Source organism: Chamaea fasciata, unplaced genomic scaffold, assembly GCF_029207755.1.
Source record: "Chamaea fasciata isolate MVZ Bird 193981 ecotype frontalis unplaced genomic scaffold, bChaFas1.0.hap1 SCAF_13, whole genome shotgun sequence".
Lineage (NCBI taxonomy): Eukaryota > Metazoa > Chordata > Aves > Passeriformes > Sylviidae > Chamaea > Chamaea fasciata.
The window spans coordinates 2048051-2060648 of record NW_027094098.1 but is presented as its reverse complement, the minus strand read 5'-3'; the positions used below and the strand labels follow the sequence as shown (position 1 = coordinate 2060648).

The following is a 12598-nucleotide window of genomic DNA, read 5'->3' as shown; positions in this document are numbered from 1 at the left end:
TTTGCTGTCTTTTTGGTCTCAATGCACCAGAAGAGGTTCAAAGTCAACGGAAAATAACAAAAGGAAAAACTTAAAATAGGAGTGAGGGTTACAGATGGCAGTTGTAAAGATGCAGTCAAAAAGTAGAAGAAAGGAAGACAGAAGCAAATAATACAAGAAAGATACAGAATATCAAAGGTCCTGAGTCTGAACTGTTATTTTTTTAAGCAAATTGCATTTCAGAGTTTAGTCCTAGAGCATAATTTATCATGATGTGAAAATCAGACCATAAATATTCCGTATCAAGGACACCATACTAAACCAAAATTGCATAGAGAGGCTTTAGAGGAGATTAGATTCACATAGACTCAAAGGGAGAAAATGCCATTTCAGAATAACCCACATTATCTGCCAAAATCTGGCTCACCAGAAATTGCTCACAGCAATTACTCAAAAAAAGGAACAGCTTAACCAGAACTTACCTGTTCTCTGTACAGTTATACATATATTAACCTTCCTGGACAACTCAGTGCCCCTGAGAAGTGGAAAAAATATTTATTAGAAGATCCTTTTATAAGGATCACTCTATGATTGTTCAGAGTAAGGGACAAACATACAGATTTTATCCTCTAAGCTTTTAGCCTTCCCCCAAATGCATTTTTCTTACATTCTGTGAACATTTCCCAAGGGCTCTTCTGAATTTTAAGAAAAGACTGATGGTGCATGATAGAAAGTGAGTTGTCCTTTCCTGCTATCAAAGTTTCAGGCCCACTCCTTCACACTACTGCCAACTTAAATACCCATTTGATTTCACATACATTGTAGTTTTTAACCCTTGCAGAAACAAAGTAGAATATTTGGTTCTAACAAATATTCACCTTTAGCAAAAGTAACCACTCCTTTGCCACCAATTTCTTAAAGCAGTCATTCCAAACAAGATGTCTAAAGTAAAGGAAGTGTTACTGATAAGTCACTTCAATTAAAAGAAATGCACAGAAACCCTTTTATATGAACGGGGAGTTTATATAATATATGAGAGAAAGAACACTGGCCTACTGCTTTATTTGGTTTTATATGGAGATGGCCACAAAAGCACCAAGTGGACCTAAAAATATAAAAAAGTAGTCTCTTTTCCAAAAAGCATAAACAAAGATGTAAATGGCAGGTCCATAAATAAACCATGAGGGTAGAAAAAAATTCCCCTAAGACGTTTAATCATTAAAAAGCTCAGCCTTGTCTTTTTATAAAGAGGGCAACTACCTTCAGATTTTGCATACAAGGTTTTCAGTTCCTTTGTTTTTCTGCAGCACAGTGAAATGTTTGTCAGAACACAGGACTACAGCCTGTAAATGGTAACCTTCCTTTCAGAGTGTCTCTGGGGTGACACGTGTCCCATTCCTCTGAAACAGGGAAAACACTCACCAGCTACTGAAAAACGTTGGTGGAATGAGGTGAAAGCCATCACTGATGTGGCACACATAGGAAAGAAGGATATTAGAAAAAACTAGAGAACAGTTTGGCTGCATCCACATGAATTCTGTTGTGAAAACAGTGCTTACAAATTTAGGGGGAACAGAAGGAAGGATAAACAGCACTCAGTGATTTTCAAACAAAAAGAAACAAATGCCAATTCAAGACATATACTCAGGGGGAAAAAGAGTTTAAAACTGCAAATTAGGCATGAAACAGGAGACAACAATCTAAATGAAGAATACTTACTGATGTCACAGCGTAACAATATATTTTAGGGCTAGTACTTCATTGGCAGTTTTTAAACAAGAATGAAACTACCTGTAAATGGGCATAAAGCTGAGATGCTACAAATGCAACTCCAGCTTTAATTTGTTTAATTATGTGCCTGAAGCAGTAGAAATAATTCATCACAGCAACATGTTAAATATTTAGTTTACAAGCAGTTACCCACACCAGGAGATAAGTTATAAAAAGAACAATAAGCCAGCACTGTCACCCCCAAAAAAATCCAATATTCAGAAATACTGAGGTAGCCCCCTAAGGAAAAAAATGCTGTAAAATTGCAAGTATTCTAAAACTGACTAGCAGAAGATATATGGGAGAAAAAAAAAATGTAAGTAGTATTTGAGATCCTGTCTCATATGCTGAATATGTTACAGGTAAGTTTTTCAAAAGCATAATTGTTTGCCCCCGCGTAGTTAACGAAGTTGATACCAGGTCTCAGTGTTCCCAACCACAGTTCCCTGTGAAGTGATAGTGGGACAGATAATTCTCTTTGCAAAAGGAGCTTCCAGGCCACTTAAAATATGGCTGCCAGTTAACAGAATACAAAAGGCTCATTGCAATATAGTGTTACGCTGGCCAGCCTGGTAAAAAACAGGAGCTGTAATAAGGCTGGAAAGAAATGCCTCATGGAAGCACTGGCTTCACCTTCCCTTTTTATACAGTGCTGGTTACTGTCCCAATGCATTGTCAAAATGTGGTGTGGTGCCTGCCAACAAACAAACATTCATTTCTCTTCATTTCATGTCGATGCAGACATTCAACAAATTTAATGAGAAAAGATTGTGTGAAAGAGAGATTCTGAAAGGGAAGCAGGGAAGGGGAAAGGACAATAAGCACGTTTTGTATGTGCTTTTCTGCTGATTTCTGGTCACAAACTGAGACAGACCCCTCTGGTCACAGCTAAAATGAAGCCCTTTGGGGGTGTTCAATGTCCAGTGTTTTAGAACACATTTAGAAAAAGAATCAGTATTAAAGGTTTGTGGAAAGAAAAGGAAATATTTTAGAAGTCACACACACAGCTGCCCTGAATACACCGTCAAGCCATATGGTGCACATGTACAGTTCTGACACAACTCAGATGAATTATCTTTCTTTCTGCTGAGGTGACTCACAGAAGAGCTCAGGCTTCAGCTACAATTAAATTTTCATTTCATCATTCAGCATTTGGAAGCAGCTCCCATGAATCTAACACAGGGCTCAATTAAACAGTGCAAGTGCCTCAAGTGTTCATCCAGCCCCGAGCCAAAAGCTTTTAATGCTAAACACACGAGGAACTCCACTAACTCCTACAGAAGCAACAACTTTAAAAGTGTAGCATTGAGTCATTGAAATAGGCCTGTCAGAGACATTAGCTAAACATCAGTGAGAAGACAAATGACAAAATCAAGTGTTGCATTGATATCACAGTTCCTGACTCTGAATTAATTTTGTTCCGCAAAAACTCCATCCATCAAAATACCTAATTTTCATCAAATGTTCAGCACTTCTACTAAATTCAAGTACATATTTAATTACTCTTAATTGATGACTTAGCATGCACACGTCAACCACTTCAAAAATTAGCTCACAAGTCACATCAAAATACCCAATGGTTTCAGTATCAGCCTATCACACTGTGAGGCAAAAAGAACCAAACAACCCTCTCCCAACACATTTGTGCATCTTTTTCCTACCCACAGGAAAAATTGTTTTCCAAGACTCTTGCAACATCCCTTAACATGCAGTCAGGAGAGATGTGACCTCTGGTATATGCAGAAAAAAAACCCAGCAAACTTCCTGGAAGAGAGGATTTGTATGAGTAATACATTCATTTGAGCCCCAAAGAAATTATCTCATCATACACATTATGAGAATTCTGTTCCCATTTATTCTTGATAATCCAAATTCACAGAGTAAGATAAGGCAAGTCTAAGGGGTCAGTTTTTGTAGTAATCCATTCCAGGAATATATAAAAGCTGAAGTACTGTAGTAGTTTATGTTCTTTTCCATCACTCCTACGTGTGTCTTTATGCAAATTTAACCCTCAGGTTGCACAATTGCAACAGAAACATTCACAGAAGGTTGTTTTGATGCTAATGATGCTGTATAAACAATATGTAGGGGACTAGTGCAAAGTGTTGACTGCATAGTTGTAGCATAGATATGTACAGTTATTAAAGTAGAATTTCATATAAAAATACAGAGCACTAGGAATTCTCATTAGTATTTTAATCACCTATATGCCGCATGCAAAATAAAGCTTAGGTCTTGTGGGTAATGCAATTTCTAAGTATTTGTAAATATTTATAAATAACAGCCAAGTTCCTTTCCCTCCTCAGAGTCCCAGTGGAGGAAAGTAAGTTCCATGGTGGCACTCAGTGTAAAATGAAGTTCTGTAGTTTGAGGATACAACAATCTTGCTTCTATGCAGCATTCTCTTCTGACTACCCAAAAGTGCTGCAGCAACCAGGGCCCAGAGAGATCATGAAATATTTTCTGGTAGAACCTACCTTTTTCCTCAGTTTCTTGTACGTTTGTTCATTTTTCCATGCACGTAGCAGAAAATCCTGGGAGTTATGCAAGTAATATCAGTGACCTGAGGCCAAAGTCACTAACTGATCATTGAAATAGTCAATTTAAGCCCCATTTGCATGACTGGGCTCTTGCCTCATCCCAAACATCATCCTGCAGGCACAACAGCTCTACAGTAAAAACTGCTTCATCAAATTCACTGTACTCACTACTACACAACTACAAATGAAGTTGATAAGAATTTTTCCTCCAAAAAGTTCATATTGAAACGTGCTGCGTTCACAGCATCTACAAAGACTGAATTTACTTTTATGTATGCATTTTTCTTTTAAAAATGTATTTTGTTTCAGAGATGAACTTTCATACTTGGCATAGCTGCAGGATTACAGACTTCTTTCTCTAAGATGAGTATTTATTTAGCACTAGAGGTTTGCTTGATACATTATCAAACATTTTGGTGATTTAATATTTATTCTTCCTACTCTGTTTTGAAGTTATTTTATCAAGAGAGATATTTGCAGCTTTGTCTTGCAGTGACTTAAGACTGATTTGCTGTTTAGTTTAACTGAACAGACATTAATTGTCTTTTCCAGTTTTTATTTCTTTGGATTTTCAAGAGCCACTGTGAAAAATAACTGATATTACATAACAGCTAACGAGGCTATGCAAATATCACCATCAATAATCCAGAGCCCAGTAGTTTAAAGCAATAATAATACCAAGGTGGTCACAAATCACAATTCAATTTGGCCTCTCCCTGCCTCCTGACACTCTCTAGACATTGATAGTTCTGCTGATTGCAAACGAGGGGCAACTGAATCTCCCAAACAGATGAAAGATCCTTCCATGCAATTCCATCTCAAAATACATTGCCCACCAGAACAACCCAAATTACGAGCTAAAATCAACAGTTTTATTCTCACTGAAAATTTTACATAGCTCTCTAACACAAAGCAAAATATCACTTGTTATTATTGGAATAAATTCACTACCCAGAAAGAAAACCATGAAAATAAATAAGTCTATTACTCCTATAGCACATATATTACTAAGATTCACCCTAGAACCATGAGAAAAATAATTTATAAAAAGTATCAACCTTATTAGTCAGGAAACAGCACACCTCTACTACCCAAGAATACAAATCTTCCCACTCTGCCATGGCAACGTGGATCAGCCTAGAGAATCACACACAGCCAAACTGATGGCTGAGTGCTGCTACACTGAGACAACGTGAGGCAGAAATTAAGATTAGATCCAAATTCTGAGTCATAATAATAAGAAAACCAACGTGAAACAAAAAAACCCCCGACATATGCAGATTATTGTGAAGTTTAAAAAAAAATTGAAGCAAGCTAAAAACGTGAGAGGAAAATCCACAGTTCAAATAGCTAAGAGAACCAGTTATACAAAGGTGAAAACCTTTTAAGATACATCAGCACTTAAATGAATTCCAGTTCTGAAAAAAGAAAGATGGTCAAATTAATAAAGCGATCAGCAAAAAGCTGGAAGCCATCAGTAAATGCCTACCTGTATTTGGTAATGTGGATAACTCTGTGCTGCATGAGAGTAATGAAATAATGGAAATATTACTAAACCAGATAATATAAAAATAATCCATTTTAGGATTTCATAAGGGAAAACATAGCCACAAAGTCTAGAAAACGCTCAAGAGAACTGCCTTAGGATGTCAGTGGGACCCCAATGTCTATTTCCAGTACACGTGGGAACAAATAGAAAATTTCTCTAGAGCAAGTGTCCCAATGTAAAAAAATTAACAACTAATAATTGCAGGAGACTTATAAGACTTCTAATCACGGATTAAATTTTAAAAGGAGGTTAATTTATCAGGTACTCATTCACTTCATAATAAGAGCATAATTCAAAGGAGAACAATATCATTAATGCAAACCAACCCAGCTATACAGAAAGGTACTAAACAAACCTGGGATTTGCCCTTTGTGTGAGCAATCACAAACTCATTATTTAGTTTTTTTACCAGGCACTTCACCTAAAACACGTGGCATTCTAGACAGAATAACAGTGAAGAAGGCATTACAGGGATTAAAAATGAGTTAAATGAAAGACCTCATGTTTTCAGCAGTTCTGTCAGGACTTGTGCATTGTTCTCAGTGAAGTGAAGCTCGCAGCACTGTCAGTGCTGGTGAACAGCAAATCGTGGTGGGAATGGAGCGATCCCCATCAGTTGGTTCACTGCACTCATTCCCTGGGAACACATTCTCAGGCACATATTAAAAATGGAACAAGTGTTAGCAGAAAGTATGTATGTAAATCCCAGTTAAAAGAAAATTATTTATGCTCAAACTTAAAAAGCTTAATCTTTTCAATCCTTTAAATATGAAGACCAGGCTTAATTTGATGGCAATATAAAGTGCTGTACACTGAAAAGCCTTTCATCTTGAGGATAAGGAAATAAGGACACTAATGGTTAGAAACTAAACCTAAACATCCCAAATTTCATATTTTAATTTACCTAGCTCTAAAGGTAATAGAATCAGAAACAAGTACAGACAATCCCCTTATCTCTTGAAGTTCTCATAGCAAAACAAATTCATCTCTGGGCTCTTAGATCCAACTAACGAGTCAGAGGGGTGATACACAATAATTGCAGAACAAAAGTGGTCAGGCTGTATAAACTAGGACCTTCTGTCTCAGGTGGATTTTACCACTTAGACAAATGTTATGTAATTAATTTGGCAGCAAGGCAATATTTTGGAGAAACAGGCAAATGCATGAGATTTTCCCCTCTATTTCAGCTTTAGTTATCCAACAGTTAACCCATCCTCATCCAAGCAAGCATGTACTGATTCTTCTCCGTGTATTTTTACTGCTTCAAGGAGGCCAGCATGCAATAATCCTCCCTGCAGAACCCAAACCACTCTGTTCTAAGTCATGACTGATGAGATGTGGTCAGTTCTGTGTGACAAGTACGTCATTTTAAAGATGTTAAGATTTTGCCTTGTTTGTTGCAACAGCAGAACACAAAACTGATAACCTTCCAGGGAAAACACAAACTTGATTTTTTTTACCTCCTCCAAATAACTGCCTCCCTGGCTTACTACCAAGCACTCAATTCCCTCAGAACAGCTTTTGTGCTGCTGTCAGTACGTCTTTGACATTTTTTTAAAGCAAAAGAATGCAGTTCTAGATGGCACAGATATCACATTGTATTTACTTGCAGATCAAGTGTTTTCTATGCTTCGGTGGGTTTTGTTACTCCCCCAGTGTCCCCCACCTGTTAGTCTGCACAGTGACTTCAATGCTATGCCAGTAGCTTAAATGCGTGAAACTTAACTTGCATTAAATTGCCCATTTACTGATAGATATCAAACCTACAGAGGGCACAGGATACTGGAGATGTGGTGTTATATAACATCTGAAACATCCTATTGCTTAGGGGAGGATTAATAAAAGCAGCAGAAATCCATCATGGCTGGATTAACCCAGGCTCTCCTCTGCTCTTGCATGGACAGACACCAGGCAAGAACAGAACATCTGAAGGACCCTCCTTCACCTCAAACCACACCCAGCAGCTGGAAAACACATCCTGTCTCCCAAGTCATCTTCAAATCCACTTCAAGTGTTCCCTGCTATGGAAAACCTCCTGTTAAGCTGAAGACTTCACAACTATCTTCTCCAGTGGGCTGTTAATATAATGTGCAGCAAGGCCAATTACCTTTCAAATGAAATTTAATCAAAGAAGGCACCTCACCCTTAGCAGATTTAAAGTTATTCTGTTCAATTACTGACAAATGTGTCATATACATCCCTTAAGGGTCCCAAGGAAATAGGATTACCTGCACTGAATATTCATCAGAGAGGAAAAGGAAAGTGTTACTGCCTCCTCAAGAGAATAAAACGATGTCATGAGAACCGATTTCCAATCTTATCTAATAAAAAGGCAATTTGCCACCAGACCTTTAACACCCATTTGTTAAAGTCACCCAGAAACTTATTTATTGGAGTGATAGACTAGAAACACACAATCAATTTTTACAGAGTTTTAATTACTAAGAAAATTGCACTTTGCATTTCCTCCAGATGAAACAAATACCACTGGAACAGCCTGCCTCCAAGATAATAAGCAAACAGCAAGAAGCAAGCCACAGCTTTTTCTAAGGCAAACAAAGGGGAAAAAAACCCTCTTTGTGAGCTGGAGTTCTGCCCTTTCCAGTTTGCCCAGACTTGCCCCTTCCCTCGCTGTATGTTCCACCATGTTATTGACATAGCAGAAGGAGGGTTTTTTTTGCTGACATACACCAGACAAAGCTCCCTTTCATCGAGTGTTCAACCGTGCTCCAACACCAGGCTACAGAAATCAGCAATGCCAGGCAGCCTTCTATGGCTGAATTAGAAACCACTGCTTCTTAGAATAGAAATCACAACATCTGTAAATTAAATCCTTTACTGGGATATCAACACTAAGAGTATTCAGATAAACCAGAAACACGAAGTTCTGTTATTACATCAAATCAACAGTATTTGATACCTTCAGTAAAACTTGTACTCAACTGGTATTAGACACCCTGACAAAAATAAGGAACTCAAAGCCAGAAACAGCAGGATTTACCTTCCAGAAAAGACAAGGCAGTCACAGCATTGATGATCGTTTTCACTCAAGCTTCCTACATTGCAGTTTTAAACCCAAACTCCATTTCCTTATAAATTCAAGGGGGTTTGGGGTTTTTTTTGCAATAGATTAAATATTAGAAGAGTACCTTTGCTTCCATTCAATACCAAAAAACCCATCCAGCCCTACACAGATTGTTCAGCTGAAGACAGGCAGCCAGCAAGCTTTCCCGAAACTGAGTGGTTTGTTGTGATCTGAAATAAAGATGGATGTTCACAACTACACCTCTTTAACTAGAAAGGTTTCTGCAAATATTAGAAATTGATAGAATAAGCTTTGAGAGCAATGTTAAAAGCCTGGGGAAAAAGAAACACAAAACAAAAAACCAAAACAAGTCAGAAGCATCTAAAGCAAGCCTTTATTTTTCTACTCCCATAGCTAGAAATAACAGGACAACAACTCCCCACTTCTTTTTGCTAAAATATTGGGGTGTGATGAAACCCAGCCCTCAAATGAATGCATGCTTTGAAAAAGTAAAGTTATTTCTGTGATTTGTGCCTCACAGTCAAACTTGAATGACCCTGAGAGAAGTCTGCGTAGACAAATCACTGGAAAGATTTATGTGCAGTTTGTTAGATCTGTTTCCCACCCCCCTTTGTGTTATTGCTCTGCAAACTGCAGATTTTTTTTTTTTAGCAAGTACTAATTTTGACTAAAACCCATCATAAAGAGTGCTACAATATTGCTTTTTATTGCAAATAGGCAAAACTTTTTCGAAAATATAAATGTGTATAACAATCCACCGACTGTACAGTGCATTTACAGGACATAACCCAGAAAGGAACATGCAGTGTAAAGAACTGCTTTATACATTTAGCCCTTGGCCACGAAGAACTTGGCAGTATTACCACTTTAATGACTATAGGGTGAAAAAAATAGCTAAAAACAAAAAAGCTCAGTTACATCTAACTTTACCATGAGGTTGGGATACATACAACATCGTACAGGGAAGAGTTGTTTTTAACTGGAAACCGTCATCATGTTGTAACTCTTGGAAGGGCTGGATCTGCCAATTCTCCACTCCTCCTTGCAGCTGGTCCTGCTCTCCAGCTGTTTGGCCACCTTCCCCCCGGGCTGGGGGCTTTCGTACAGCACACAGATAGACCCGTCCTCACCTATGCGATAGGACACTTCGAAGGGGTCGACCCACAGCGTTAATTCGCTGGGTAAGAGCTGGAAGAGTCTCTCGTGGCTCAGTCCGATCATCCCCGCCGCTTTTCCTATCAAGGGGTCCATCTTATGGTTGATCCTGATGCAGCGGTAGCCGGAGCCCTTGGAGGGCACCAGGGGGAACCAGTGGTGCTTGTAGTGCTCTGCGGGAGGGAACAAAGAGGAGCTTCTGCGCGGGGCTGCGCTCCGCCGGACCCCGCGGGATGCGGGAGGGATGCAGGGGACGGATGGAAAGAGGGGACAGCCCCCGGCACTCACCGTGCATCGCCTGCTGCAGGCACTCGCGGAAGCACCGCAGTTGCTCCTCGCCGACCCCGCCGGCGGCCCGCAGGAGGCGGGTGACGAACGCGGCCGCCGTGGAGATCTCGGTCCTCATGTCCTCCCCGGCCCCGCTGCCAGCGCCGCCCGGCCCGGCCTCCGCGGCCGGGGGCGGCTCCGCGCAACAGCCGCATGGCGCGGGCGGGACGGGGCGGGTTTGTTGTGCTGGTGGTGGGGCTGGACCGGCGCAGATGCACGGACAGCCCGACGCACGGACAGCCCGACACACGGACAGCCCGACACACGGACAGCCCGCCCCGCCGGGCAGCGCTCGGTGGCACCGGCCGGACGCGGCCCGGCGCTCACTCACCCCAACGGAAATTACGGGTGAAACGGGCTCACAGCCCGGCTCTGCCCTCGCCTCATCCCCACCCGGCGGCTCCTCTCATCCCACCATCGGCTCCATCGCTAGCGGCATTCCAGGCAGACGTCGCCGTTATCCTGCCTTGTTGCCTTTTCCCTCTCGTTTCTCAGGATCCAGTACAAGCACAGACTAAAAACCGCCCTCCATCTCCGACATACAGCTCCGAGGTCATCCTTGAAGTGTGGGGTTTCTTTTCCCTCTACCAGCAAATGACAAAACTCTCGACATTTGCCCCAAACCCACACCATTCCTCTCCTATCCAGCTCTCTGGTCTGGATCACGATGCTATTTTGTTAGAACTAATTTTCACTTAAGTCCCATTTGCATTTCAGTACCTCATACTTTAGGAATTAAGCTTAAAAAACCATTAATCTCTGCAGGTACCTAGACTGATTCAGTCATCCACTTACTTCAGTTTTGATTTATTCAGTGTTTTGAGAATCAGAACACAAAACACATCCATGTCCAGCTTCATTGAAATACAGGACAAAGAAACAACACTTGCATTGGAGTTACGGAGTTCTTGCTAGCATTTAGATTAAACCTACCATTGGCAGCGCTAAGAACTGTCCAAATCCACACATAAGTTATTAAACTTTATGCCTAATTGTGCTAAAGGCCTCCCCCTTTCCACTATGTGTGCACACAAATGAATAAATGCACAAATTCCCAGTTATCCCAGTGATTCTACTCTTAAAGTCAGTCAGACAAGATATTGCTAAAGCCAGGACAGACATTAAGGGCCCTGGTTTTAACTTGCTTGTGAGAAACTAAAGTAATGGAAAGAGTAGAATGCAGATGAAACAAGCAAATGAAAGGTAGCTACAAGTATTGCTAAAACTGCTCACAAGGATTGAGGTCTGACAACTGGATCCATTAGTCCTAAGTGGAATAGTCAAATGAAACAAGAAATTCTGGCTATAAAAATCAAAAGATGCCACAGTTGTCAGGTAGTGCTAAAGTCACACTTTGATTTCTTGTGTTCTCCTCAGGGAGTTTCAGATTTAAGACTGAAACCACAAGCAAGACACAGAAAGATGAGAAATCAGCAGATATGTAACTGTTTCACTTTCATCCTGCTGCCCAAAAATGGTTCTACAGGCAGCTGTATTTAAAGCTAATTCTACATTTCAGACTTACTTTGTTGTTATTCTGTTCCTCTGCAAATCATTTTCTGTTTGGCAGGAACACCTGGAGTAGAGAAAAACAGAGTCAGTATCTTGGTTTATCTTGTTAAAAATAAAGTTTGTGCAAGTGTTCTACTATTCTATTTTTCTTCAACTTCAGCTAGAGGAAGAGGAGAAAGTAAAACGGAAGGTATTTCACCCAAACAGAACACTGTTGTTTAAAAGCAGCAATAACAAAAAAATAGTAACACTAGCACAATCCTATTCATTTATTAAACAACAACAAAAAACCCCAACCCTGGAACAAAACAAACAAAAAACAACAACAAAAAGAAAGACAGCAAAACAAAAACCACAGAATTAAGAACAAGTAATGTTTGAATCAAGTTAGATTCAGTTTTAGATTACTTAAATTAAGCTCTCAATACATGTCTCTACAAACATAAGCAGTGGAAACAGAGCACTAGAAATTGCCAGGAGAAGTTTTAAACTAAACAAGCAATTTTGGTTTTACTCCATTTGATCAAAGCATCTCTCTCTAAACATAAAGAAATAAAACCATCCTTAAAAGCAAGAAGCAACTTTTCTTTATAGCTAGGCTACAAAGACAAACATTATATTACCATTCCTCCTAGAGGGAGAAAAGCAATAATTCCAAGCATAAATAATGGTACCTTCAGTGTTTTGAACATCAAACCCATCCACAATTTTTCCAGTTTG

The 12598-nt window shown here is 39.8% G+C and overlaps 2 protein-coding genes across 5 annotated transcripts in view; both read right to left on the bottom strand.

Moving 5' to 3' along the window:
* IPPK (inositol-pentakisphosphate 2-kinase) overlaps positions 1–12589 on the bottom strand; it is a 47825-nt gene extending 35236 nt beyond the window's left edge. The window contains exons 1-3 of one of the 4 annotated variants that reach the window (XM_066195849.1): positions 12553–12589; positions 11892–11942; positions 462–514 (exon numbers count right to left, since the gene is read on the bottom strand). The gene's annotated coding sequence lies outside the window, so the exon portion shown is untranslated. Of the gene's footprint in view, positions 1–461; positions 515–3414; positions 3514–11891; positions 11943–12552 lie in introns of those variants that run through there. The other 3 variants (XM_066195850.1, XM_066195852.1, XM_066195851.1) reach the window with 3 other exon arrangements.
* LOC136296616 (protein BTG1-like) lies at positions 8079–12584 on the bottom strand. Its single transcript, XM_066195861.1, has 4 exons — positions 12553–12584; positions 11892–11942; positions 10328–11761; positions 8079–10212 (listed from the first exon to the last, which is right to left on the bottom strand). Exons 3-4 carry the CDS (start codon positions 10443–10445, stop codon positions 9860–9862), a joined length of 471 nt encoding a protein of 156 aa, XP_066051958.1. The 5' UTR covers positions 10446–11761; positions 11892–11942; positions 12553–12584; the 3' UTR covers positions 8079–9859.
* Positions 12590–12598: the final 9 nt, after the last annotated feature.